At 43.2% G+C, this 25971-nt stretch overlaps 1 protein-coding gene and 1 pseudogene across 1 annotated transcript in view; one reads left to right on the top strand and one right to left on the bottom strand.

The window, feature by feature from the left end:
- Window positions 1-6384: 6384 nt before the first annotated feature.
- On the bottom strand, window positions 6385-6502 carry LOC126093018 (5S ribosomal RNA; annotated as a pseudogene).
- A 3806-nt stretch (window positions 6503-10308) lies between these two features.
- The window catches only part of LOC126092829 (protein ATP6V1FNB-like), a 101536-nt gene continuing 85873 nt past the window's right edge, over window positions 10309-25971 (top strand). Inside the window, exon 1 of the mRNA XM_049908558.1 lies at window positions 10309-10548. Coding sequence (XP_049764515.1) covers window positions 10309-10548 — 240 coding nt within the window. The remainder of the gene's footprint in view (window positions 10549-25971) is intronic.

Raw genomic sequence — 25971 nt, 5'->3', positions numbered from 1 at the left:
AAGAAACGAAGTACGAAAGGATTTTTTGCCGACACTCTCAGACAGCTGCAGTTCAACATCAACCTTAAAGCTGTAATTTTGGAACGGCGAGACTTTGCAAGGGGTACCTGAATGAAATCCTAAATGGGAATGTGTACCTATCCTATTTATTTCAGTGGTCGAGACACGATTGCGATTGTAGTGAACTCAGGCCAGTGATCTGTATGATGCCTGGGTGCAGAACTCTGAACTATGAGCATAGAACTTCAGCATGCCTGCAAATTACTGTCATCTGCATTGTCCGCCATGCAGTGGTTAAGTAAAATATTACCATCTGTCTGCATATGCTTGATGATTATTTACTTGTGGTTGCCTACAGCTCTTATGTCCACAACTCTTGGATATCTTTGGATTGCGGGTCTCTGGGTTCGATCCACGGCTGGGTGAGAGATTTTCTTTGCTCAGGAACTGGGTTATTGCCATGTCCTAATCATATTATTTCATCTTTTCCACATAGACGCGAAAATGGTGTCAAATAAAAAGATTTATACGAGGCGGTTGAACAACCCCAGAAGGAGTCTACCGGCCATTAGTGCCTTATGATCATTTCAAGGACCTTACTTCATTTATGTAAGAGTATGTGAAACAGATAACTATAAGATTAGTAGGATTTCGATTTACTTAATTGTATGACCGCCAAATAATCATCATAACTCCTTCTTTCCCATGAACTAAGGATTTCGCACTTCATCTTATGGTTTTACTCCCGCAAACGGTAATAGTAAATTACGTCCAACTCTTGAAATTAAATTTGTGTAGGCACACTACTATGTGTTAACGGTAGGAAATTGATGAGCTTCTGTAACATTATACGGAGTGCTTCAGTTGCCGCTACCGATGTCACTTTATGCAACCCTCAGTGTTATATCTGGCCTTATAAAGATTAAGTTTGGATGAAACTGTCAGCGTAAGCAGTAAATTTCTGTGGATCGCTATGCGTGAACTATTAGTCCTACAGAAGAAACGAACAGGACCTTACCGTAGGAAATTTAATGTGGTTAAATTTTATACTGGGATATCTTTTCGAGCTGTTCAAGAGAAACGTACAAAAGTACCTTCAGACACACTACTACTCTCTCCTACTCCCACACTTAGCCACCACCGGTCAGACTACTAGTATGTCGTTCAGGCACTCCGTCTTACCACTGCTCAATAATCTGCGATGAGCGAAATATTTCCTACATTCGACCGTTTATGGTTTGCATTGACTTGTCTTATTACGCCGCCGGCTTGGTCGAGCACTTAAAAATTGTAAAATTTACGTTTATGAAAATTTTACTTAATTTTATAAATTTTAACAGTATAAAGTAACTAAGTCATCGTTGCATTTGCGAGGCGTTCTTACTACGAAACTGCTGTGCTTGTAACGGTTAAGTTTGGATCGAACTGTCAAAATGGTTCAAATGGCTCTGAGCACTATGGGACTTAACTTCTGAGGTCATCAGTCCCCTAGAACTTAGAACTACTTAAACCTCACTAACCTAAGGACATCACACACATCCATGCCCGAGGCAGGACTCGAACCTGCGACCGTAGCGGTCGCGCGGTTCCAGACTGTAGCGCCTTTAACCGCTTGGCCACCACGGCCGGCTATCGAACTGTCAACGGAGTTAGTTTTAGCGTAACGTTTGCAAAAGTCGTTTTCCTTTCATTATCCTCACCGGCATGTTTAAATTAATAACGTTAACGAAGTAGACGACTATGCTGATAGCGTAACAGCCCAATCAATAGAGACGCGCCGGCCAGTGTGGCCGAGTGGTTCTAGGCGCTACAGTCTGGAAACGCACGATCGCTACAGACGTAGGTTCGAATCCTGCCTTGGGCATGGATGTGTGTGATGTCCTTAGGTTAGTTAGGTTAAAGTAGTTCTAAGTTCTAGGGGACTAGTGACCTCAGAAGTTAAGTCCATAGTGCTCAGAGCCATTTGAACCATTTGAATAGAGACGCAAACAGGTCGAGTATCAGGAATAGTTCGTGTACTGTAATTTAGTATGCTTTTACCTAAATAACAGAATACCATATCCCAACAGTACAAATGGCCCCATTACGGTAAAAGCCACGTATTACCCTCTTACTAAAATTTAGTTTAGTTTCCAAATAAAGTACACTATGGGAGAATAGCCCTGTTAATAGGAAAAGCTAATCAATAGAGTTACCCCTTTTACAGGATTTGACCGTGTGATGTTTCTAATGGATAAGTATATCAGACTATTCAATCATTTTCCTAAGACTTTTACCCAGAGGTTAAATAGAAACGCAGTATGAATAATATTATTCTGAAGCTAGGACAACTCAGTTCCAAGTTCATTTAGTGGTTTAAAACATGGTCGACAGCCTATCCACGCAATGAAACAGTGAAGTATTGCAAAAGCAGAAGTAGGAGTTTTTGCCTACTTTAATCCTATTGTTTAATTTGGTTCTTCAAATAAATATTACTCCACGTAAACAATGTTAGTGCAGACACTGGAATTTCTTTTTCACTGCTACACCCTTATACGTAACGTTTTAAAAAGAGAAAAAGTCCAATAGATAACTTCAGGGAAGCTAAAAAAATTTGGCCAGCGGGGGACATATAGAAAATCATTTTCCATAATAAACAAACTTAAATACAAAAATATTTAGATATGTAAGCACAAACTCTTTATACTAATCATTTCACTTCAAGAAAACCTCTTTCTTACTGGAATTTACTTTCAGAAGCTATTATTCTTTGAACTAACTCTGCATAGTCATTTACCAGATTCTAGTAACTTGGCTACACTCTGATTGAATTTTACGTAAGCAAACTTTTACTGTAACGCTTTGCAGTTGTTAAGAAAACACAAAAACAATTTAAATGGCGCATCTTTATGTTAACTTGGTACTTCATAAGTCTGTAAAATAGGGTACTGGGATTCGTTAAACACCAGGAAGGAACCCTAGACAGGTGTATGATCAGGATGAAATAACAGGGTGAACCACTTTCTTTAAAGTTCAAGAACGATTATTAAAACACAGTTTAAATTAATGGTTCACGTTGTACTAAAGTAAATTTATTATAGAAGCCTTTTCTGGTAGCTGTAGGCTTGGGTGTGGCGAACAATTATGGCGCCTTGTAGTCTCTTGCTGTATGGGCTTAATTTCTCTTTTTGGCGTCGTTAAATTCTACATGCCGTAGCCCAACAACACGCAGCTATGCCGTAAGCCGTTTGCAGTCTCCATCCGAGGCCTATTGTGCGAATTTACAGGCAAAACTTCTCCTGGTCCACAAAGGTTCGCGTCAATCACTGCTGCCTACGGACTGTGACTTACTTCCTGCACTTGCTCTAGGTAGCGTGCCAATTCGCCCTTGTCACCTTTTCTACTCATCTACATCTACATACATACTCCGCAATCCACCAGACGGTGCGTGGCGGAAGGTACCTCGTACCACAACTAGCATCTTCTCTCCCTGTTCCACTCCCAAACAGAACGAGGGAAAAATGACTGCCTATATGCCTCTGTACGAGTCCTAATCTCTCTTATCTTATCTTTGTGGTCTTTCCGCGAAATGTAAGTTGACGGCAGTAAAATTGTACTGCAGTCAGCCTCAAATGCTGTTCTCTAAATTTCCTCAGTAGCGATTCACGAAAAGAACGCCTCCTTTCCTCTAGAGACTCCCACCTAAGTTTCTGAAGCATTTCCGTAACACTCGCGTGATGTTCAAACCTACCAATAACAAATCTAGCAGCCCGCCTCTGAACTGCTTCTATGTCTTCCCTCAATCCGACTTGATAGGGATCCCAAACGCTCGAGCAGTACTCAAGAATAGGTCGTATTAGTGTTTTATAAGCGGTCTCCTTTACAGATGAACCACATCTTCCCAAAATTCTACCAGTGAACCGAAGACGACTATCCGCCTTCACCACAACTGCCATTACATGCTTGTCCCACTTCATATCGCTCCGCAATGTTACGCCCAAATATTTAATCGATGTGACTGTGTCAAGCGCTACACTGCTAATGGAGTATTCAAACATTACGGGATTCTTTTTCCTATTCATCTGCATTAATTTACATTTATCTATATTTAGAGTTAGCTGCCATTCTTTACACCAATCCCAACTCTTGTCCAAGTCATCTTGTATCCTCTTACAGTCTCTCAACGACGACACCTTTCCGTACACCCCAGCTTCATCAGCAAACAGCCGCACATTGCTATCAACCCTATCCAAAGATCATTTATATAGATACAAAACAGCAGCGGATCTACCACTCCCCAGAGCTACTTTCGTTTTAAACAAAAGTACACTGACTTTTACATAACACCTATTCCTTATTGTTGCTAAGTGTGACCATTTCTTGAATTGTCAAATTTATATTAACATGAACAATTTATACACACAAATATTTTTAAATACGAAAGATCATCACAAAATTATTTAACATTAACAAGCACTTTACATTGTATTTCACATACATTACTCACATACACTGCAAAGAAATTTAATCTCCAGTACAGTACACTTTACTTTACATATACAGAAAATTTAGTACCAATCTGTGAAAATGTTTTAAAGCAAAAAAAATTATAAAAAATTTAACTAGAAATTTTGACTGGTGGGGACTGAGCGTGGGAGAGGAGGTGGGTTTGAAGTACTGTTGTACGTTTTCCTTGAATAACTCGAAAACAACGAAAACAACTCCAGCGAAAGTGTATCCTAGTACAAAATTTTAAACGCATAATTTCCTATAAAAACGTGCTATTCATTTTTTCTGCACGACTAAAGGTTTACGGGTAGAAAGCCATTGACGACATTCGGCCAACTAGAACGAAATTAGAATTATATTAATACCTTCAGCTGCTGACGGGCGTTGATATAATCAACGGGGACAGGTGAAAATGTGTACCCCGACCGGGACTCGAACCCTGGATTCCTGCTTACATGGCAGACGCTGTATCCATCTGAGCCATAGAGTGCACAGAGGACAGCGCGACTGCAGTGACTACCTCGCACACGCCTTCCGCGAGACCCGCATTCTCACCTTGTTTGTCCACACACCACATTCGTAGTGTCCCACCCCAACACACTCATTACTCGTGGAAGACATTCTTACTAAGTCCCGTAAGAGTTGGGGGAATATTTGTGCATCCGCACAGAAGAAGGAGGTCATGGCCGGTATTGCCAGAACTATATACTCATATGGATATGGTGGACATGTCCGAAAGAACAGCCACCATATCCATATAATTGTATAGTTCTGGCAATACCGGCCATGACCTCCTTCTTCTGTGCGGATGCATACATATTCCCCCAACTCTTACGGGACTTAGTAAGAATGTCTTCCACGAGTAATGAGTGTGTTGGGGTGGGACACTACGAATGTGGTGTGTGGACAAACAAGGTGAGAATGCGGGTCTCGCGGAAGGCGTGCGCGAGGTAGTCACTGCAGTCGCGCTGTCCTCTGTGCCCTCGGTAGCTTAGATAGATAGAGCGTCTTCCATGTAAGCAGGAGATCCAGGGATAGAGTCCCGGTCGGGGAACACATTTTCACCTGTCCCCGTTGATTATATCAACACCCGTCAGCAGCTGAAGGTATTAATATAATTCTAATTTTCGGATGTTATTCAGGCATGCTTCAAATGGCTCTGAGCACTATGGGACTTAACATCTATGGTCATCAGTCCCCTAGAACTTAGAACTACTTAAACCTAACTAACCTAAGGACATCACACAACACCCAGTCATCACGAGGCAGAGAAAATCCCTGACCCCGCCGGGAATCGAACCCGGGAACCCGGGCGCGGGCAGGCATGCTTACTGAGTATTTTGGTATTAGGGACACACTGCCTTCAGCGGCTCGTTACAGAGTAATACTGCAGTTACAATTTATTCGGTTTATTACCATGGCCATCCTCGTTTCTGTGAAAATACTGGCACATCAGTGAAGATGAATGTAATATGCAATAACCAAAAAGAACAACACACAACACAGAGTAATACAATAACCCTCAGACGAAACGCTGTCCTGTGATGCGAGTGACGTCGGTGCTGGCACCTCTCAGCATAGCCTCGTGGTGCCGCTCGTCCATTGCATTCGGTGAAGTCATACACGAGGTGCGTATCGAACAACTCTTCATCATCAAACCTATCCATAATAATGCTATGTACTCACACGACATCCGAACAGGTCTCGGAAGACCCTAACGGGACCGACCGGCCGCCGTGTCATCCTCAGCCTACAGCCGTCACGCTATGCAGATGTGGAGGGGCATGTGGTCATCACACCGCTCTCCCGGCCAGTGTTAATTTTCGTGACCGGAGCCGCTACTTTTCAATCAAGCAGCTCCTCAGTTTGCCTCACAAGGGCTGAGTGCACCCCGCTTGCCAACAGCGCTCGGCAGACCGGACGGTGACCCATCCGAGTGCTAGCCCAGCCCGACAGCGCTTAACTTCGGTGATCTGACGGGAACCGGTGTTACCACTGCGGCAAGGCCGTTGGCAATACCGCTGTGTATCACTGTTAATGTAGAATTAACACTGCTGGACGGAACAGAGCAGTACTGAATGCAAACTTGAAGGCAATGATTAACTAGGACATTACTGTTGTCAACAGCACTTCCCGTGACCAAATATAAACAAGACACGCACCACATACCATCGATATTTGCACTGTTCTGCACTATTTTCAGTGCACAACAGATGGATAACTAACTGGAGCAAGAAACCAAACGGAATGCAGTAACTGTAATGAGCCGCCAGAGACCGTGTGTCCCTTATATTAAAATGCTCCGAACATATCCCTGAAAAGCTCTGAAATTTGTCGGTGGACTTCTGGTTCACCCTGCATAGTCCCGAAATAATCATCACACTGTACTCGTCTCGCTATATTAATGATAGGCCACATGTAGTACTCAAAATGCAGATTATCTTCCTGATAACTCCAAAAGAAATGCACACTCTTTTTGTAAAAATACAGTTTTCCTTCTGCATGTGTGAAAGTTTTACAGTGTGTACATACATCCTTCCCACTTGTTTTCAAACTTAGTTCTACCTGTTCCCGTTAGTGGCGCCGTCACAGCCTATCTTCAAGATGGCTGCCACACTTGACGTTCGTCGGAAGCAACTTGCTGTCATAGAATTCCTGTGCTGTGAAAACGATACAGTGGGAAACATCCACAAGAGGTTGAAAAAGGTGTATGGAGCTGCAGCTGTCGATCACAGTACAGTTAGTCGGTGGGCAAGCAGGTTACGTGATGAAAGCGGGCACGGCAATATTGAGGACTGTCCTCGCAGCGGCAGCCCTCGTACTGCACACACTCCAGACAATGTGCAGAGAGTTCACCAATTGGTGACTGCAGACAGACGCATCACAGTGAACGAATTGTCACGCTACGTTGGGATAGGGGAAGGAAGTGTTTGCAGAATACTGAAAGAGTTGGCGTTAAAAAAGGTTTGTGCCAGGTGGGTTCCCAGGATGTTGACAGTGGCTCACAAAGAAACAAGAAAAACGGTATGCAGCGAACTTTTGGAACACTACGAGTATGGTGGAGATGAATTTCTTGGAAGAATTGTGACAGGTGATGATACATGGCTCCATCATTTTTCACCAGGGACGAAGGGGCAATCAATGGAGTGGCATCACGCAAATTCACCCAAGATAAAAAAGATTCAAAATCACACCTTCTGCTGGAAAAGTTATGGCTACAGTGTTTTTCGATTCCGAAGGACTCTAGTTTGTGGACATCATGCCAAGTGGAACCACCATAAATTCTGATGCATTTGTGACGACACTGAAGAAACTTCAAGCTCGACTGAGTCGTGTTCGACCACATCGGCAAAAGCAGGATGTTTTGCTGTTGGACGACAATGCACGGCCACATGTCAGTCATAAAACCATGGAAGCGATCACAAAACTCGGATGGACAACACTGAAACACCCGCCTTGCAGTCATGACGTGGCTCCATGTGACTGTCATCTCTTTGGGAAACTGAAAGACTCTCTTCGTGGAACAAGGTTTGAAGATGATGACTCCCTTGTGCACGCTGCCAAACAGTGGCTCCAGCAGGTTGGTCCAGAATTTTACCGTGCTGGTATACAGGCACTGGTTCCAAGATGGCGTAAGGCAGTTGAGAGGGATGGAAATTATGTGGAGAAATGAAAATATTGTTCATAATGTATCTACACACTGTAAAACTTTCAAACGTGTAGAATAAAAGATGGATTAAAAAAAAAGTGTGCATTTCTTTTGGGGTAACCCTCGCACATATTTGATGATCTTCTGAGAGATGTACGTTATTGCAGTTGCAGTACGTCTCTCTCTGTCAGTGACAACGCAAATGCGCTTAGGGAATATATTTCTTCAGTTACCAAAGACACGAACGTGTGTTTCGCTTTAGATAACAGATGCCCTTGCGCCTTTTAATATCAGTTTGCACTTAAAGAGTAGGTACATTTTTATTTTAATCGTCAGTAGCGGCATGTATGAGTAAGCAATGTCAATTTTTACGATACTTTGTTTTGCGAATGTTGTAGTTAATCAAGAAACGAAGTACGAGTAACTTCTATTTTTCTCAGAATTTCCTTGCATGAAATGATGTCCAGTTCTGAAAAAAAAGAAAAAAATCTATGAAACTTTCAAAAAGTTTATGTTTCTTCGTAATGCTCATAATATCCCACAAACTGCATGCTTCATAATAACGCATTTATCTGTGTAGTTAATGGGATATTTATTGCGCGCACTTCGCTTCTTCTTCTTCTCAGCGGCACGCTCAGGAAGCTGAAGTTCGACATCGTCTCTAAAGTCGTAATTCTGTAAAGTCGTGGCTTTCCAACTGATATCTGAAAGCAATTCCAAATAGTCACGTGAGGCTGGAGTGGCGCTGTTGTTCATCTTTCGCGCGATGAGCGAAGCTTTAATATTGCTAGAATGTGAACTGTTTTCACATATTTATTAGTAATAGCAATAACAAGCAATTGACGCTGCTACGGATGCAAATCGAAATTCGTCAAAGATGGAAAAGATACTTTTCATGTATGAGTACTGTGATGGTCTAATTATAGTTATACTAGTAAGAGACGCTTGATCTGTTGATTAATATTTAGGAAGAGTGTAGTAAAGAATTACTATTGTAGAACTAATTTATGTAACTATATGGACTTAATTTTAGGAGGCAAGTACTAGATAAAATACATAGTGTGGTTGTGAGTGAATTCACATTTCGGGGAATTTTCGTCTGTAGGTAAGACTTACATATGTCAGACTCAATCTTTACCTCCAAATTATACATATCTCCAAAACATTGTTTATTTTAAAGCAGTCGCAATAGGAATGTCTAGTACGAGTACATAAAATTACATCTAAAATCATTACAAGCGATTAACATATTTTCCTTTTCATAAGGGCGAACGAAAACTAAACATATGACACCAGAAAGTAATAACGGGATAATATAGTACCTAAAAATATTGTCTGATTGCTAAATTTCGGTGTGTCATAGATACAAATCCAATGTTCTCGAGAGCACTTTCACTCTGACGTACTAGAAAGCAGTTTCATAATGCCGTCGTAGTACAAGTTATTATAAAGGCCTTGCTTTCATCTCTTCAAAGCTGCAAACCAAGTTCATCACTAATATCGAATGCAAATTATTAAGATGGCTCTGAAACTTGATTAGATTAGATTAGTACTTGTTCCATAGACCATGACTACGACACTTTGTAATGATGTCTATACAAGATATTACATTACACAAAATATTACATAACACTTAATATTTTTAATTTTTTTTCGGGGGGGGGAAATTACCCACTTACTATATCCAAAAATTCATCTAATGAGTTGAAGGAGTTGCCATTCAGAAATTCTTTTAATTTCCTATGGCTATCTGTCAGGCTTGTGTACAAAGTCCACGGTACTTCTGAATGAGCTCTGTATTAGCGCTGTAGTGACATTCAAAATCTGTAGCGCCGTTACGGAGAAACCTTACGCCACAGTATACTTACGTTATTTTGAAATCAAACGTATATTAGCGACAAAAATTCTGTTCTCCGCAGCTAAATGCTCACTCCATTGATTTTTCTACTCTGTGGCCGAGACACGAATATAGCTCTAGTGAACTCTGCTAGTATGAGTATCTTTGGTTGACAGAACAGGCCTTCTACCCTCTCTGGTGCAAAGAGCGTCTCTGATGTAAATTGTTTAAAGCGGTTACCGCGCGCACATGTGCTCGCCGCCTGTTTTCAAAATTATCGCCGTATGACGTGGCTGCTCCTCTCTTTCGGCATTTACTTAGTGATAATCTAGCTATGTATAATCAGCAGTTCCGATGGAGCGGCGCCTACGACGCGCAAACACAGCGGCTAGGCTGCGAGCGCGTGCTCAAAGAAGCAAAGATGACACTGCGCTGGTTGCACGAATACCGCGACCTGGCGTACGGACGGACGGGCGAGCAGCGGTCCCCCGCCACACAGCGGTTGCTCAATGAGCTCGAGTACCAGGGCTTCGCACCGGGTCCACTCGAGACGTGGTTCACGGGACCTGGCAAGGTGAGCCCGCAACTTTCTCTGCATGCAAGTTTTGTAAACATCCTTGCTCGTTGCAACCATGTTTTTAAGGACTAGTGCGCATGTACCGGAGTGTACTTGTGCAGACTACGGGGTATTTTCAGAATGTGTATTCGGGTCGGCTTCGTAACATTTATTACATTCAGTATACCATTATAATGCATGAAATGAAGGAGCAACCGAAAATAATTTTTCTTACAATCGTTCAATGTGAGCACCATTCGTCACACAGGCAATTTCTTCCCAAACGTTGACCAGTGTATCTGGAGTAACGGTTGCAACAGTGCAAAAAGTCGGATAGATCAGCTGGTAGCGGAGGCACATACAAGTGATCCTTTACAAATACCCAAGTGTAAAAATTGCATGACCTCAGATCGTTTGTGAACGAGGAGGTCATGGAGAACAATTCCATGTCATGCGGCCCCTTGCGGCCAATCCAGCGGTCGTGCACAACGTCGTTCAACCAATCGCGCACTGAATTATGCCATTGAGGTGGCGCACCATCTTGCAGCCAAATTAAGTTCGATGGTTCAGCTTCTTCCAATTGAGGAAAGAGGTATCATGGTAAGAAACATCGGCACTTATCGAGTTTAGGGGGACAACATTTTCGAATATATTTTTTCTCACTTTTTGATCAGTTAGACTATGTTGATCTCGAAGATGTTATTTATTTTCATCCCCGATAAAAACTTTTTAATATATCGAGAGAGAAAAATTTTTTAATGTAAAGTTTTTTTTCTCATTTTTTGGCCGGACCACGAATATGTTATTTGCAAACATCATTGAAGCTAAATCGTAGCACATCAAAGCACTCGGATAAAATCGCCTCATTCAGTTTACACTAAAGTCAAATAACAGCATAGTTCTGTGCGTTTGTTCTACTAACTTGTAATGACTAGAATTTTCGTGATTTGACCGAATTTCGTATGGTAAATTTGTTCGACGTTTGCCGTGATAGTGATTCAGCTATTGAATGGGCTTTCGGTCATGGTCTGCTGAAACGTGAGAGATTCTGTGAAGACGGACAATGCCTTGGCGGTGCGAATAAAATGTTCTTAGAACGCAAGCAATCTGCCGACGGTCGTATTTGGCGCTGCTCTGTAAGACACATTTGCAGGAAGAAGATTTCAATTCGCAAAGATTCTTTTTTTACGGGTAGTCATCTGTGTATCGAATGCATTACAAAATGGCTTACTTTTGGAGCTTCGAACTCGATAAACAGGAATTTTTGATGCGTGAACTGCAAATCTTGGCTAATACGGCTGTGGATTGGAAACAGTTCTGCAGAGACATTTGCCACGAGTATTTCGTGCAAGAGCCGATTCTTTTTAGGCGGCGAAGGGCGTATAGTTGAGATCGACGAAAGCTGTTTTGTCCGTCGAAAATACAATCGAGGTCACAAGGTTAAGTAACTGTGGGTATTCGGCGGAGACGACACTAAGACCAGAGAAAGCTTCTTCGTTCCTATAGTTCGAATAGATGCTGCAACTTTGCTGCCGATTCTACAACAATATGTGCTGCCTGGGACCACTATTGTTTCCAATTTGTGGGGAGCGTATAACACAGCCCATAATCTAGGTTATCAGCATTTGAGTGATAATCATTCCATGCATTTCGTTGATCCAATTACTCGCGCAACTACTAATCATGTTGAAAGCGTATGGCAGAAAGCAAAACAGAAAAACAAGCGCATGTTTGGTACTCATCGCAATATGCTGTCCAACTATTTGGCCGAGTTTCTATGACGGCAACGCTTTGGATCAAACCCATTTCACAGTTTGATTGATCACATCAGGTGCGTTTATCCGAATGCTGCGATTTAGCTTGCTGCAATTTAACTTGAATGATCTTTACGCATTGTTATACTTCGATTACAAGATAATATATTGTTTTATTGTTTCAGTCACGTTGTTAGGTTGTTGTATTGTTACATTTTGATTAAATGACAATATGTTGTTTTACTGTTTGAAAACTGATAAAAAATATGTCATATTCGTGATCAGCATAGTCAAATTGACGATAATCGGTAAAAAATCAAATATTTCTTGGGTGTCCCCTTAAATTCGATAAGTGCCGAAACATCAATTACACCGAAAATAAGGGCCCATGAACTTGTCGCCGGGACATGGCATAAAAAAAACATTCAGTTTGGGGAGGCTGGTTGCCGATGTACCATCTCTTGGGGATTTGCTGACCACCAGTTGTGCACATTAAGTGTATTCACTTTTCAAATCAGGTGAAATGTTGATTCATCGCTACAGACGACGTGATTCAGAAAATCTTCGCGTGGTTTGAGACGCCATGTCACGGATTGCGCAGCTACTCCCGCCGGAGGTTCGAGTTCTCCCCCAGGCATGGGTATGTGTGTTGTTCTTAGCATAAGTTAAAGTAATGTGTACGTCTAGGGACCGGTGACCTCAGCAGTTTGGTCACACATGAACATTTAGAAAATCTTCATCATGCAACAAAATTTCGTTGGAAGTGTTGGCATGTAAACCGTAGTCTGCTGGCTCTAGAGCTTGTTACAACTCCAAACGTTAAGGACGTAGTTGTAAGGGTCCCATTAAAAGTCTCCACACAGACGTCAATGGGACTGCTAACTCACGGCTAGCGTTCCGAACTGATTTCTTGGGGACGCGTGAAAGCCTGTCACTTGTTCAACACATACTTGAGTCACTCTTGGTGGCTCCACGCCCTTCCCTTTGCTTTTTCATTTAATGTATTATTTATAATTGTAAATTGAATGTAGTAAATGCAACAAACCCTTAAAACCTGCATATTCATTTTGAAACACTCGGTACTTTACAGCGGGGAACCTGGGTAATATTTAGTTGATGTGCATCGCAGTTTCCTTCCTGGCAGTGCAAGTTGTTTAAAAAAAAAGGTTCCTTTAGTGCACCTTTTCCCCTTTTGTCTTGCTTCTTTCGCTTTCTCTTTCATTGTGGTTCCCACTTAGTTTTCCGCCTTTTTAGTCTCCCAGACACTTTTTTTGGGAATGGTTTTAATCTGCAACCTGTTAGTATGTGGATAAAGGGATTTATGATCCTGTACTTTGATCCCTCTCTCTCCAAACCAAACAACCAACCATCACTTGTTTCGCAAGACAGCGTACGTTTTATTTTTTGTGTTGTGTGTCGTAGTTCCTACCTACAGAGCTCCTTTTTTGGTAATCTCCAAGAATGATTGCCTATCGAAATCGCGGGGTCCAAACGATACATATTAAACGAGCGATTGTAAATCTATCATGCGATTCGGGTGGCGGGCGTTATGATCAATTATTTGTGATCGTATTTTTATATGTTTCACGTCGTTCCGTTAGTTGCTCTAAGTTACATACCTCCGCGAATTAATGTCAAAAAGCGAATTATTCCCGTAGTGTATACATCACAAGGCCTTTCACACGAGGACAACACCGACGACGAGTAAGGTAAGTCATCTCCTTTACAATTATAAGTATTTTTGTAACGGTGTTCTTTTGTCATTGCTGTAGTGACCACCGTGAACATACTCATCACGCCCGCCACCAGAGTCGCGTTATCGATTTAGGACCACACCTTCGATATTGTTCGTTTGGACCCCGCGACTTCGATAGGCAATCATTCTTGGAAATTACCCCTTTTTTAATACTAGGTCCGTTTTCTTTCTGATAAACATTTCTCTTATTAACTTGCAGTAATTCGAAATATTTTTTCCGTCATGGAGTAAAAATATACATCGTCTCACACATGTTCACTCCCGTTGGTCAAAGCCGATTGCTGGTATCGCAATTTTCACTTTATCCAGCCAGTCTATATAGGGTGTTACAAAAAGGTACGGCCAAACTTTCAGGAAACATTCCTCACACACAAAGAAAGAAAATATGTTATGTGGACATGTGTTCGGAAACGCTTACTTTCCATGTTAGAGCTCATTTTATTACTTCTCTTCAAATCACATTAATCATGGAATGGAAACACACTGCAACAGAATGTACCAGCGTGACTTCAAACACTTTGTTACAGGAAATGTTCAAAATGTCCTCCGTTAGCGAGGATACATGCATCCACCCTCCGTCGCATGGAATCCCTGATGCGATGATGCAGCCCTGAAGAATGGCGTATTGTATCACAGCCGTCCACAATACGAGCACGAAGAGTCTCTACATTTGGTACCGGGGTTGCGTAGACAAGAGCTTTCAAATGGCCCCATAAATGAAAGTCAAGAGGGTTGAGGTCAGGAGAGCGTGGAGGCCATGGAATTGGTCCGCCTCTACCAATCCATCGGTCACCGAATCTGTTGTTGAGAAGCGTACGAACACTTTGACTGAAATGTGCAGGAGCTCCATCGTGCATGAACCACATGTTGTGTCGTACTTGTAAAGGCACATATTCTAGCAGCACAGGTTGAGTATCCCGTATGAAATCATGATAACGTGCTCCATTGAGCGTAGGTGGAAGAACATGGGGCCCAATCAAGACATCACCAACAATGCCTGCCCAAACGTTCACAGAAAATCTGTGTTGATGACGTGATTGCACAATTGCGTGCGGATTCTCGTCAGCCCACACATGTTGATTGTGAAAATTTACAATTTGATCACGATGGAATGAAGCCTCATCCGTAAAGAGAACATTTGCACTGAAATGAGAATTGACACATTGTTGGATGAACCATTCGCAGAAGTGTACCCGTGGAGGCCAATCAGCTGCTGATAGTGCCTGCACACGCTGTACGTGGTACGGAAACAACTGGTTCTCCCGTAGCACTCTCCATACAGTGGCGTGGTCAACGTTACCTTGTACAGCAGCAACTTCTCTGACGCTGACATTAGAGTTATCGTCAACTGCACGAAGAATTGCCTCGTCCATTGCAGGTGTCCTCGTCGTTCTAGGTCTTCCCCAGTCGCGAGTCATAGGCTGGAATGTTCCGTGCTCCCTAAGACGCCGATCAATTGCTTCGAACGTCTTCCTGTCGGGATACCTTCGTTCTGGAAATCTGTCTCGATACAAACGTACCGCGCCACGGCTATTGCCCCGTGCTAATCCATGCATCAAATGAGCATCTGCCAACTCCGCATTTGCAAACATTGCACTGACTGCAAAACCACGTTCGTGATGAACACTAACCTGTTGATGCTACGTACTGATGTGCTTGATGCTAGTACTGTAGAGCATTGAGTCGCATGTCAACACAAGCACCGAAGTCAACATTACCTTCCTTCAATTCGGCCAACTGGCGGTGAATCGACGAAGTACAGTACATACTGACAAAACTAAAATGAGCTCTAACATGGAAATTAAGCGTTTCCGGGCACATGTCCACATAACATCTTTTCTTTATTTGAGTATGAGGAATGTTTCCTGAAAGTTTGGCCGTACCTTTTTGTGACACCCTGTATATGTCGCGAACCTTCAGTACCCAGAAGTATTCGCTCTTTGTCTGTTGCCCTTACCAGTTTCTTGTTGGTTGTATCTATGTCGACAATTAGTCCTCTGCTTGTTATACTATTGTTAGACTACTTCCTTTTCTTCGTTACAGAAAACGGAAGCTGCGAATGAGATCAGCTCTTGACACGATTCGATTTACTCCCGCTCTTTACCCTACATTGTAACTACGAGTAGACATCGTCGTCTGCATTGGAGATATCTGGAGAAGTATATTTTCGTCACTACAGTCATGATTATATGAGCATAGACAGAAATTATCTATAAGTACGTACAACATTCTCGACATACATATATTCACGGTAAAGGAATTGGTTAAGTTGTTGTAGGTATTGCTTCGTTGATGATGACTATTTTGGCTCTAGCTGGTTCACATCTTCTAAATACCATCACTTTTGTTTTTGAAGTCTAGATATGTAACACATTCGAGAGTGGCCTAAGTCGCGCTCGAGCGAGCAGCTGGACTACAGTTCTTAACACATTTTCCCAAAATCATAGCCCTGTATCTGCAAATGCGATAAATATGTATGATGTTTCATTAGAAACGATGAAACACAGTTTATGCCATCTTAAAGCTCTTCTATGAAACATTAAAATTAGCAGACATGCCATCCGTTACACTGAATCACGTTTTTATTCTGAAGGAAAACTTGCGCACACCGTTCTTACACATAATTTGTCTGTGTGGGATACAGTTTGAAACAGTCAAGCATGTAGACAGCTGCATCACAATTTGGGCACCACCAGGATGTTTCTTTTCGGTACGTTTTTCCATTCTGCTTCTTATTGACATTGGAACACACTCTGCACACACGCGTTGGGTGCGGTTTTTTATGGTACGTTTTACTACCTGAGTCGTTTTACAAATGTTCTTTTAGGCGATTCGAACGCTTCACTACTTTATTTCCTTTTATTTATTGCTTACCTGAGCGTTCAGCCACACAGAAATCTGGACCAATATCAGAATTATCAGCTTCCCCTTTTGAACTGGAATCATTGATTTCTTCTTGTAAGGCATTGCCAACATAGCTATCATCGAAATTCCCAATTCCTAAGCTATGCTGAGCGCGAGCAGTGGGTCCAACAAAGATTCAGGTAGCTGACGAAAGCAGTATGGGACTCAAGGTAGCTCAGGAATATACACTACTGGCCATTAAAATTGCTACACCTCGAAGATGACGTGCTATAGACGCGAAATTTAACCGACAGGAAGAAGATGCTGTGATACGCAAATGATTAGCTTTTCAGAGCATTCACACAAGGTTGGCGCCGATGGCAACACCTACAACGTGCTGACATGAGGAAAGTTTCCAACCAATTTCTCATACACAAACAGCAGTTGACCGGCGTTGCCTGGTGAAATGTTGCGATGCCTCGTGTAAGGAGGAGAAACGCGTACCATCGCGTTTCCGACTTTGCTAAAGGTCGGATTGTAGCCTATCACGATTTCGGTTTATTGTATCGCGACATTGGTGCTCACGTTGGTCGAGATCCAATGACTGTTAGCAGAATATGGAATCGGTGGGTTCAGGAGGGTAATACGGAACGCCGTGCTAGTTCCCAACGGCCTCGTATCACTGGCAGACGAGATGACAGGCATATTATCCCAATGGCTGTAACGGATCGTGCAGCCACGTCTCGATCCCTGAGTCAACAGATGGGGACGTCTGCAAGACAACAACCATCTGCACGAACAGCTCGACGACGTTTGCAGCAGCATGGACGATCAGCTCAAAGACCATGGCTGCGGTTACCCTTGACGCTGCATCACAGACAGGAGCGCCGGCGATGGTGTACTCCACGACGAACCTGGGTGCACGAATGGCAAAACGTCATTTTTTTTCGGATGAATCCAGGTTCTGTTTAGCATCATGATGGCCGCATCCGTGTTTGGCGACATTGCGGTCAACGGACCATGGAAGCGTGTATCCATCATCGCCATACTGGCGTATCATCCGGCATGATGGTATGGGGTGCCATTGGTTACACGTCTCGGTCACCTCTTGTTCGCATTGACGGCACTTTGAACAGTGGACGTTACATTTCAGACGTGTTACATGTTGCATGTCCTGTACGGGCCTTTCTGGATATAGAAAATGTTCGACTGCTGCCCTGGCCAGCACATCCTCCAGATCTCTCACCAACTGAAAACGTCTGGTCAATGGTGGCCGAGCAACTGTCTCGTCACAATACGCCAATCACTACTCTTGATGAACTGTGGTATCGTGTTGAAGCTGCATGGTCAGCTGTTCCTGTACACGCCATCCAAGTTCTGTTTGACTCAATTCCCAGGCGTATCAAGGCCGTTATTACGGCCAGAGGTGGTTGTTCTGAGTACTGATTTCTCAGGGTCTATGCATCCAATTGCGTGAAAATGTAATCACATGTCAGTTCTAGTATAATGTATTTGTCCAACGAATACCCGTTTATCATCTGCATTTCTTCTTGGTGTAGCAATTTTAATGGCCAGTAGTGTACGTGCGACTTCAGAAGTTTTACTGTTCAAAGCAACAATTTCTTCACCTTCTCCATGCCTGCAAATTTAGTACAGAGTGCATTCTGATGCTCAGAGCAATAAATCCCACCTTTCAATGGTTGTAATTTTTTGTTCTTTCATTGTCAACGAAATCTTTAAATTCTTTTTGCATGGCATTGCAATGTCGTTTCAAGCAAATTCGCAGTACCTGTCGATTATGCGACAGCATAATAGATACTGAGAATTCTCTTCCCTTTCTTCTGTCATTCCCATTCATTTCTGAATGCTTATGGTGATAGATCGCTACCTGCGTCTTTCTTCAAATAGCCACATGGATCTGTGGAAGTCCTTTATACCACAAACAAATAACGAAGGGTAAATAGCGCTGACATCACAATTCTGCCGACCAGAGAGAATTTTGCCGCCCAAAAAAATGAATGAATGAGTATTCGCGATGTACTGCGTATTTCCGTGAGGTACCGAGCAAAGCTGGTATGTTGCCCGATCCTCGGCCCACACGTGGCTCGTACATCTGGCTCGCTTGCTGTTTGTATGCCGTGGACGGCCCTGCCATAGAATATCTGGACGTTCGAGCCAGTGTGATCAGTGGATGTAAGTCTTTTAAGTATCTGAAGATTATGATGTCATCAAACGTAAAAAGTGAAGGTGACATAGATAAGAAAATAGGACAGAGCCGGAGGGCCTTATGACAACTGAACTCGGTCATTTGGAATACCAAAATAACAAAATGGTCCAAACGGGGTATATACTGTCCAGTTGTTGAAAACATCGCTATGCATCGAGCAGAAACGTGGCTGATAAACAAGCTGGTCCCGGAGCAGGTTCGAGTCCTCCCTCGGGCATGGGTGTGTGTGTTTGTCCTTAGGATAATGTAGGTTAAGTAGTGTGTAAGCTTAGGGACCGATGACCTTAGCAATTAAGTCCCATAAGATTTCACACACATTTGAACATTTGATAAACAAGCGTCAGAGAAACAAATTGCTTGCACTAGAGATAGCCATTTAGAGGTGAAGTCGTGGCATCTCCAACCTGAACCGTGTATCAAATGCCACCATTACAGAAGCTTTGGGTGTCGATAAGTCAATAATAGACACCAGAGACATGAAATGTCTAAAATGGTATGGACATTTGGAAAGGACAGACGATAACCGATGTGGCAGAAGACAGAAGAAGCGTGAACGACCTAGGAGGAGTTGGAGTCGAGAGGTCCATGATACAGTGGATGTCAGAGGACTGCAAGAAGGAGGCCGGCCGCGGTGGCCGTGCGGTTCTGGCGCTGCAGTCCGGAACCGCGGGACTGCTACGGTCGCAGGTTCGAATCCTGCCTCGGGCATGGGTGTGTGTGATGTCCTTAGGTTAGTTAGGTTTCAGTAGTTCTAAGTTCTAGGGGATCTAAGATGTTCAGTCCCATAGTGCTCAGAGTCATTTGAACCTTTTTTTTTTTTTTTTTTTTTTTTTTTGCAAGAAGGAGACTGGCAGGATCGGAGGAAGTGGAACACAGGAAGCTAGAAGTGGCGCCAGTCATAGAATACTCGCAAGATGAAGATGATGATGATGAACAGTGAGTTAACGGGATTAACCTCAGATACTTTTCATATGAGAAAAACCCATTGTGTTATGTGCTTTATTTGGGCAGTCACTGAATACCGATAGTTCTAAATACGCACTGTGGTGACGTCACAGCGACTATACAGGGTGTTAGGGGAGGAATGGTCAATATTTTACACAGTGATAGTATAAGTAATTCTAGACAAAAATTGTTATATGAACACAGGTTCGCAAAATGCTTCGTTAGGGAGATATGGGTATTGAAAGGAACCTTAATTCTGCAAAATTGATGTGCACAATTGAACGTATACGCAATACAACTGGACCGTAACGTGATTTTCTCGAAAACAATTTTTCAGAGAAGTACAGTTATGTTACACATTTTTACATAATGTCTGTTTACCTTGCATTTAGTACGTAATGCATTACAACATGCATGTTACATGTATTCAGTTGAAAAAGACGTACTACATCTTTTACAAACGGCTTTAACATTTATCATACAGACGTTTTACAGTTCACAGAACGGGTTCGAATATCCCACCATGAACGTCAATGCACTTTTGCGCTCTAGCGACTGCATGTTGAGTTGCTTGTTCAGTTGCCTGTAGTTGGTTCCTAATCAATTCAGCAGCGTACATGATGCGACGAAGCAGTTCATCTCATGTATATACATTCACTTTGTGCACCTCTGATTTCATCCAACCCCATAAACAGAAATCTAAAGGTGTAAGGTCAGGTGGTCTTGGAGGCCAGTTAATAGCACCGCCACGGCCAGTCCAGCGATTACAGTAGGTGCGGTTGAGATGGTCCCTCACACGTAAGGTAACATGTGGAGGGACACCGTCATGTTGAAAGTACATTCCAGTTCGCTTGGCTAAAGGAACGTCTTCCAATAGTTCTACAAATGAATTTTCCAAAAAATGCAGGTACCTCTCTCCCGTCAATCGCTGATTGATAGTAAATGGACCTATCAAAAGGTTACCGATCATGCCACACCGAACATTTATGGCAAAACGAACTTGAAAATTGCTATCCATTGTAGCGTGTGTATTTTCCCTTGACCATCGATGATTATTTCGTGTGTTGTTTATTCCATGTCGTGAAAACTGGGCTTCGTCAGTGAATAGTATGTATGGAAGCAAATGACTATTCTCAGTAACCCAGTGACAGAAATGAAGTCGTTGGGCATTGTCGCCAACGCGGAGATTTTGGACACGCTGTATGTGAAATGGACACAGGTTTTCTGCATGTAATGTTTCCCATACACATGTCTGTGGGACATTCATACGCAGGGACATTCTTCCTATGCTCGTACTGGGACTTCGCTCAACACTTGCGATAATTTCTTCCTGTTCTGGCAAAGTATGTTGACGTGCACGCTCTGACGAAAAATGTCTACTTGGAAGAGAGCCTGTTGCACGCAAAGTGATTAGCACTTTGGTAAACACCCTGCGATCAGATAATCGTCAAGTCGGAAAGCGCCTGTGGTATTTTTCTCTTCCAGCGGTAGCACTACCGTCGCAGAAGCCATAAACATACACCATAACTGCATATTCCTCATTACTGTAGACGTGTGGCATTGTTAGCAGCGCTTGTACGAACACAGTTAACACCATACACTACAGCTAACCAATCCTTCGCCGGTACACTACACAATGCGGCTTACACGGCACAACTGCGCAAACAACGTGTGATTGTACTATGTAGTACGTACGTCACATGACCATAATACGTGATAGGTTGCATAGCATGTACCCGTGCATTGTCTGCAAGAAAATCACGTTACGGTCCTGTTGTATCGCGTACACGTTCACGTTGTGCACATCAATTTTGCAGAATTAAAGTTTCTTTCAATACCCATACCTCCCTAGCGCGGCATTTGCGGACCTATGTTCGTATAACATTTTTTGTTCAAAATTACTTATACTATCCCTGTTTAAAATATTGACCTTTCCTCCCAAAACACCCTGTATAATTTGCGTTTCTGGTTGTATCACGCACTCTCCTTGACCCGAAAACTTCACGATACTCGATTAGTGCAAACACCAACATGCAGAAGATGTGGTCTGCACTATTTTAATTACTCCGTTTACACATGGATGTGACAGGAACAGAACACTTAGTCATTTGCATTAAGATAGCTGTTTTAGTTGTTTTTGTTTCGTGAAACTGAACATTGGGTGCGCACTATTTTGACTACAGTTTTGTCTCGGGGGACATGATGAAGTTAGTTAGTTACATGTTTCATAGATCATTTGAACGATCTTTTCATGGAAATGATGTGGAACGAGTCAGTTTACAGGACGTTTATACATAATTAGTGTTAATATTAATGAACACATCGTTATTTTTAGTGGTGCTCATGCAACTACACTTAACCAGACAATCCCCATATGGTCTGAAGTTATGATCTGTTGCTAAAAATCATTCTGGTTATCTTTTAACTTTTTCTTAAAAAACTGTGAAATCTTGCTTCTTGAGCTTTTTAGTAAATAGTCAAATGTTCAGTGCTTACCGCACATATTTGGTGCTTATTCACTTCATCTCAAGAAATGAAGATTCTTGTGGCTATCATTTTCTAGTCATTAACTTCAACCGAGCGGTTGGCTCGAAACCTATGCAGAGATTTTGAAAAATGACTTCAAACGATCAAAATGTTTTGTGGTTTTTGATCAATAATTTTTTAATGAGCTCATGGTGTGCCCTTGACATGACTTACGACTTATTTCATGCATAACAGTAGCACTGCTAGATGTCTACAACCAGTGAAAATTGAACCCAAGAACTTTTTATGCCTGACCTCTTCAACCCGCCACCTTCGGATATATTCGAGTGGGCGAGAGCCAAACGCCACCTTGGCTCCAGGCTCAGGTTCGCGTTCACCTTGACACAAGCTCGCTCCCAAAGGAGGTTACCCCAGCTTCGGTATACCGCTCATGGTTTGTCGAACTTCGTTCGAAGTTCATTAATACGATGGCTCTAAGACCAATGACGGTGTCGGGTGTTCTTTTATTGTCGGGGCACACAGTTTCAAATACCGGCTCCATGGTCATTGTTCGGTCTTCACAGCCGAGCTATTTGCCCTCTATCAGGCAGATAGAAACATGCGCATTGTTTTAAAATGAGGCCGCGTTCATTGTCAATACGTCCCAGAGATGGCATCACCGTACGGCAGATGGAATTTTACCGCCAGCGGCGAGAACGAGAACTGTTTTAAATACTTAAAATGGCGACGTTTTCCTTACTTGAACAGCGTGCAATCATTCGTTTTCTGAATTTGCGTGATGTGAAACCAATTGAAATTCATCGACAGTTGAAGGAGACTTGTGGTGACGGAGTTATGGATGTGTCGAAAGTGCGTTCGTGGTTGCGACAGTTTAATGAAGGCAGAACATCGTGCGACAACAAACCGAAACACCCTCGGGCTCGCACAAGCCGGTCTGACGAGATGATCGGGAAAGTGGAGAGAATTGTTTTGGGGGATCGCCGAATGACTGTTGCACAGATCGCCTCCAGAGTTGGCATTTCTGTGGGTTCTGTGCACACAATCCTGCATGACGACCTGAAAATGCGAAAAGTGTCATCCAGGTGGGTGCCACGAATGCTGACGGACGACCACACGGCTGCCCATGTGGTATGTTGCCAAGCAATGTTGACGCGCAACGACAGCATGAATGGGACTTTCTTTTCGTCGGCTGTGACAATGGATGAGACGTGGATGCCATTTTTCAATCCAGAAACAAAGCGCCAGTCAGCTAAATGGAAGCACACAGATTCACCGCTACCAAAAAAATTTCGGGTAACCGCCAGTGCTGAAAAAATGATGGTGTCCATGTTCTGGGACATCGAGGGCGTAATCCTTACCCATTGCGTTCCAAAGGACACTACAGTAACAGGTGCATCCTACGAAAATGTTTTGAAGAACAAATTCCTTCCTGCATTGCAACAAAAACGTCCGGGAAGGGCTGCGCGTGTGCTGTTTCACCAAGACAACTCACCCGCACATCGAGCTAACGTTACGCAACAGTTTCTTCGTGATAACAACTTTTAAGTGATTCCTCATGATCCCTACTCACCTGACCTGGCTCCTAGTGACTTTTGGCTTTTTCCAACAATGAAAGACACTCTCCGTGGCCGCACATTCACCAGCCGTGCTGCTATTACTCAGCGATTTTCCAGTGGTCAAAACGGACTCCTAAAGAAGCCTTCGCCGCTGCCATGGAATCATGGCGTCAGCGTTGTGAAAAATGTGTACGTCTGCAGGGCGATTACGTCGAGAAGTAACGCCAGTTTCATCGATTTCGGGTGAGTAGTTAATTAGAAAAAAAATCGGAGGCCTTAGAACTTGAATGCACCTCGTACATGCCCCGCCACCGGCATTCTGCGTATGTCATCTGCTCTGATTCCCTGAGCGCCATCCAGAGCTTCAGTGATCCGTATCCGGTTCACCCTTTCGTGCACTGGATCCAACGCTCTCTTCAGCAGCTGGGGACGACGGTTCTCCGGTTACCTTTATGTGGGTTCCTGGCCATGTCGGTATCCCTGGGAACGAAGCTGCAGATGCCGCGGCCAAGGCTGCGGTCCTCCAGCCTCGGACAGCTTCTTGTTGTGTGCCTTCATCTGATTTTAGCAGCGTCATTTGTCAGCGCATTTTATCGCTGTGGCATGCCGATTGGTCTACACTTACTGAAAACAAGCTTCGAGCCTTGAAACCTCTCCCCACGGCTTGGACGACCTTTTCACGCCCTTCTTGGTGGGAGGAGGTCGTTTTGGCCCGTTTACGGATTGGACACGGCCGGTTCAGCCACCGCCATCTGCTTACGGGTGCGCCGGCGCCGTTCTGCCCATGTAGGCAATTGCTGACAGTACGCCACATTTTTAACGTCCTGTCCGAATTTTAATACACTGCGCATCGATCTTGGCTGCCATGCACTCTGGATGAAATTTTAGCGGATGACCCAGGAGCAGCTGCTCGCGTTCTTCGTTTTATCCACTTGACAAACCTGTCGAAGGACATTTGATTATGCTGTTTTCTTTTAATCCCTTGCCTGTTAATGTGCCTTTTATAGTGTTGTCCTTTTTAGTTGCTGTTTTAACATTGTGCCTCGCAGTGCACTCATAATTTAGTCTGGGCGCTAATGACCTACAACCACAAAGAAAAAAAAACTGTTCCTCTTTCAGTACGCTACATACCTGTGAATACTGCATCATAACGAGGTTGCAAAATACTGTGAATAAACAGTGTGTCACAAGCAAACACTACAGCTTAGGTCTGAGAATTTGGCGTTCAGTGTTTTTCATTTTCTTGACACTCAGCTGGAAATGGAAGCAGCGTTCTGTACAAGGGTCAAGAAACTGTTACACATTCGTTCAAGAAACTGGTCTACGTTATCTGAGGAAAAATAACCGGATACCCCTACGTAATTTCACGAGTGGGGAACCTGCCAGTATAAGACAAGTTGGGAGAAGTGTTGTCTTGCCAGTAGAGAAGCAGTAACAGCAGTAGGATCCGACCAGGAGAACTCAGCTGCTTCAAAAGCGGGCGACGCCTGAGTAACAAATTCATCAGGGACATTTCACCCCTTCTAAAACAAGAAATAACCACAAACAAACCAAGACCAGGCAGACCTCACATACTGACGGACAGAGACCGTCGAGCGTCACGGAAGGTGGTTGTAAGAAATCGCATGAAACTGACGGAAGCAATCACTCGTGAGTTCCATAGTGCTACCAGCAGCCCAGTTAACACAATGATTGCGCGTAGAGTGTTAAAAAAACTGAAGTAGCCCACACACTTCCGTAGTCTGTATTAAACGACGCTCAAAATGGTGACAAGAGTGACGCTACTGAATTGTGGATTACTGCAAACGAGTCACTTGGAGAGATTAATCACGCTGTACTTCGTGGCAATCCGATGTAAGGGTTTGGGTTTAG

This window comes from Schistocerca cancellata, chromosome 7 (assembly GCF_023864275.1).
Source record: "Schistocerca cancellata isolate TAMUIC-IGC-003103 chromosome 7, iqSchCanc2.1, whole genome shotgun sequence".
Lineage (NCBI taxonomy): Eukaryota > Metazoa > Arthropoda > Insecta > Orthoptera > Acrididae > Schistocerca > Schistocerca cancellata.
Note: the sequence above shows the minus strand (reverse complement) of the source record. Positions and strands in the feature narration are given on the sequence as shown.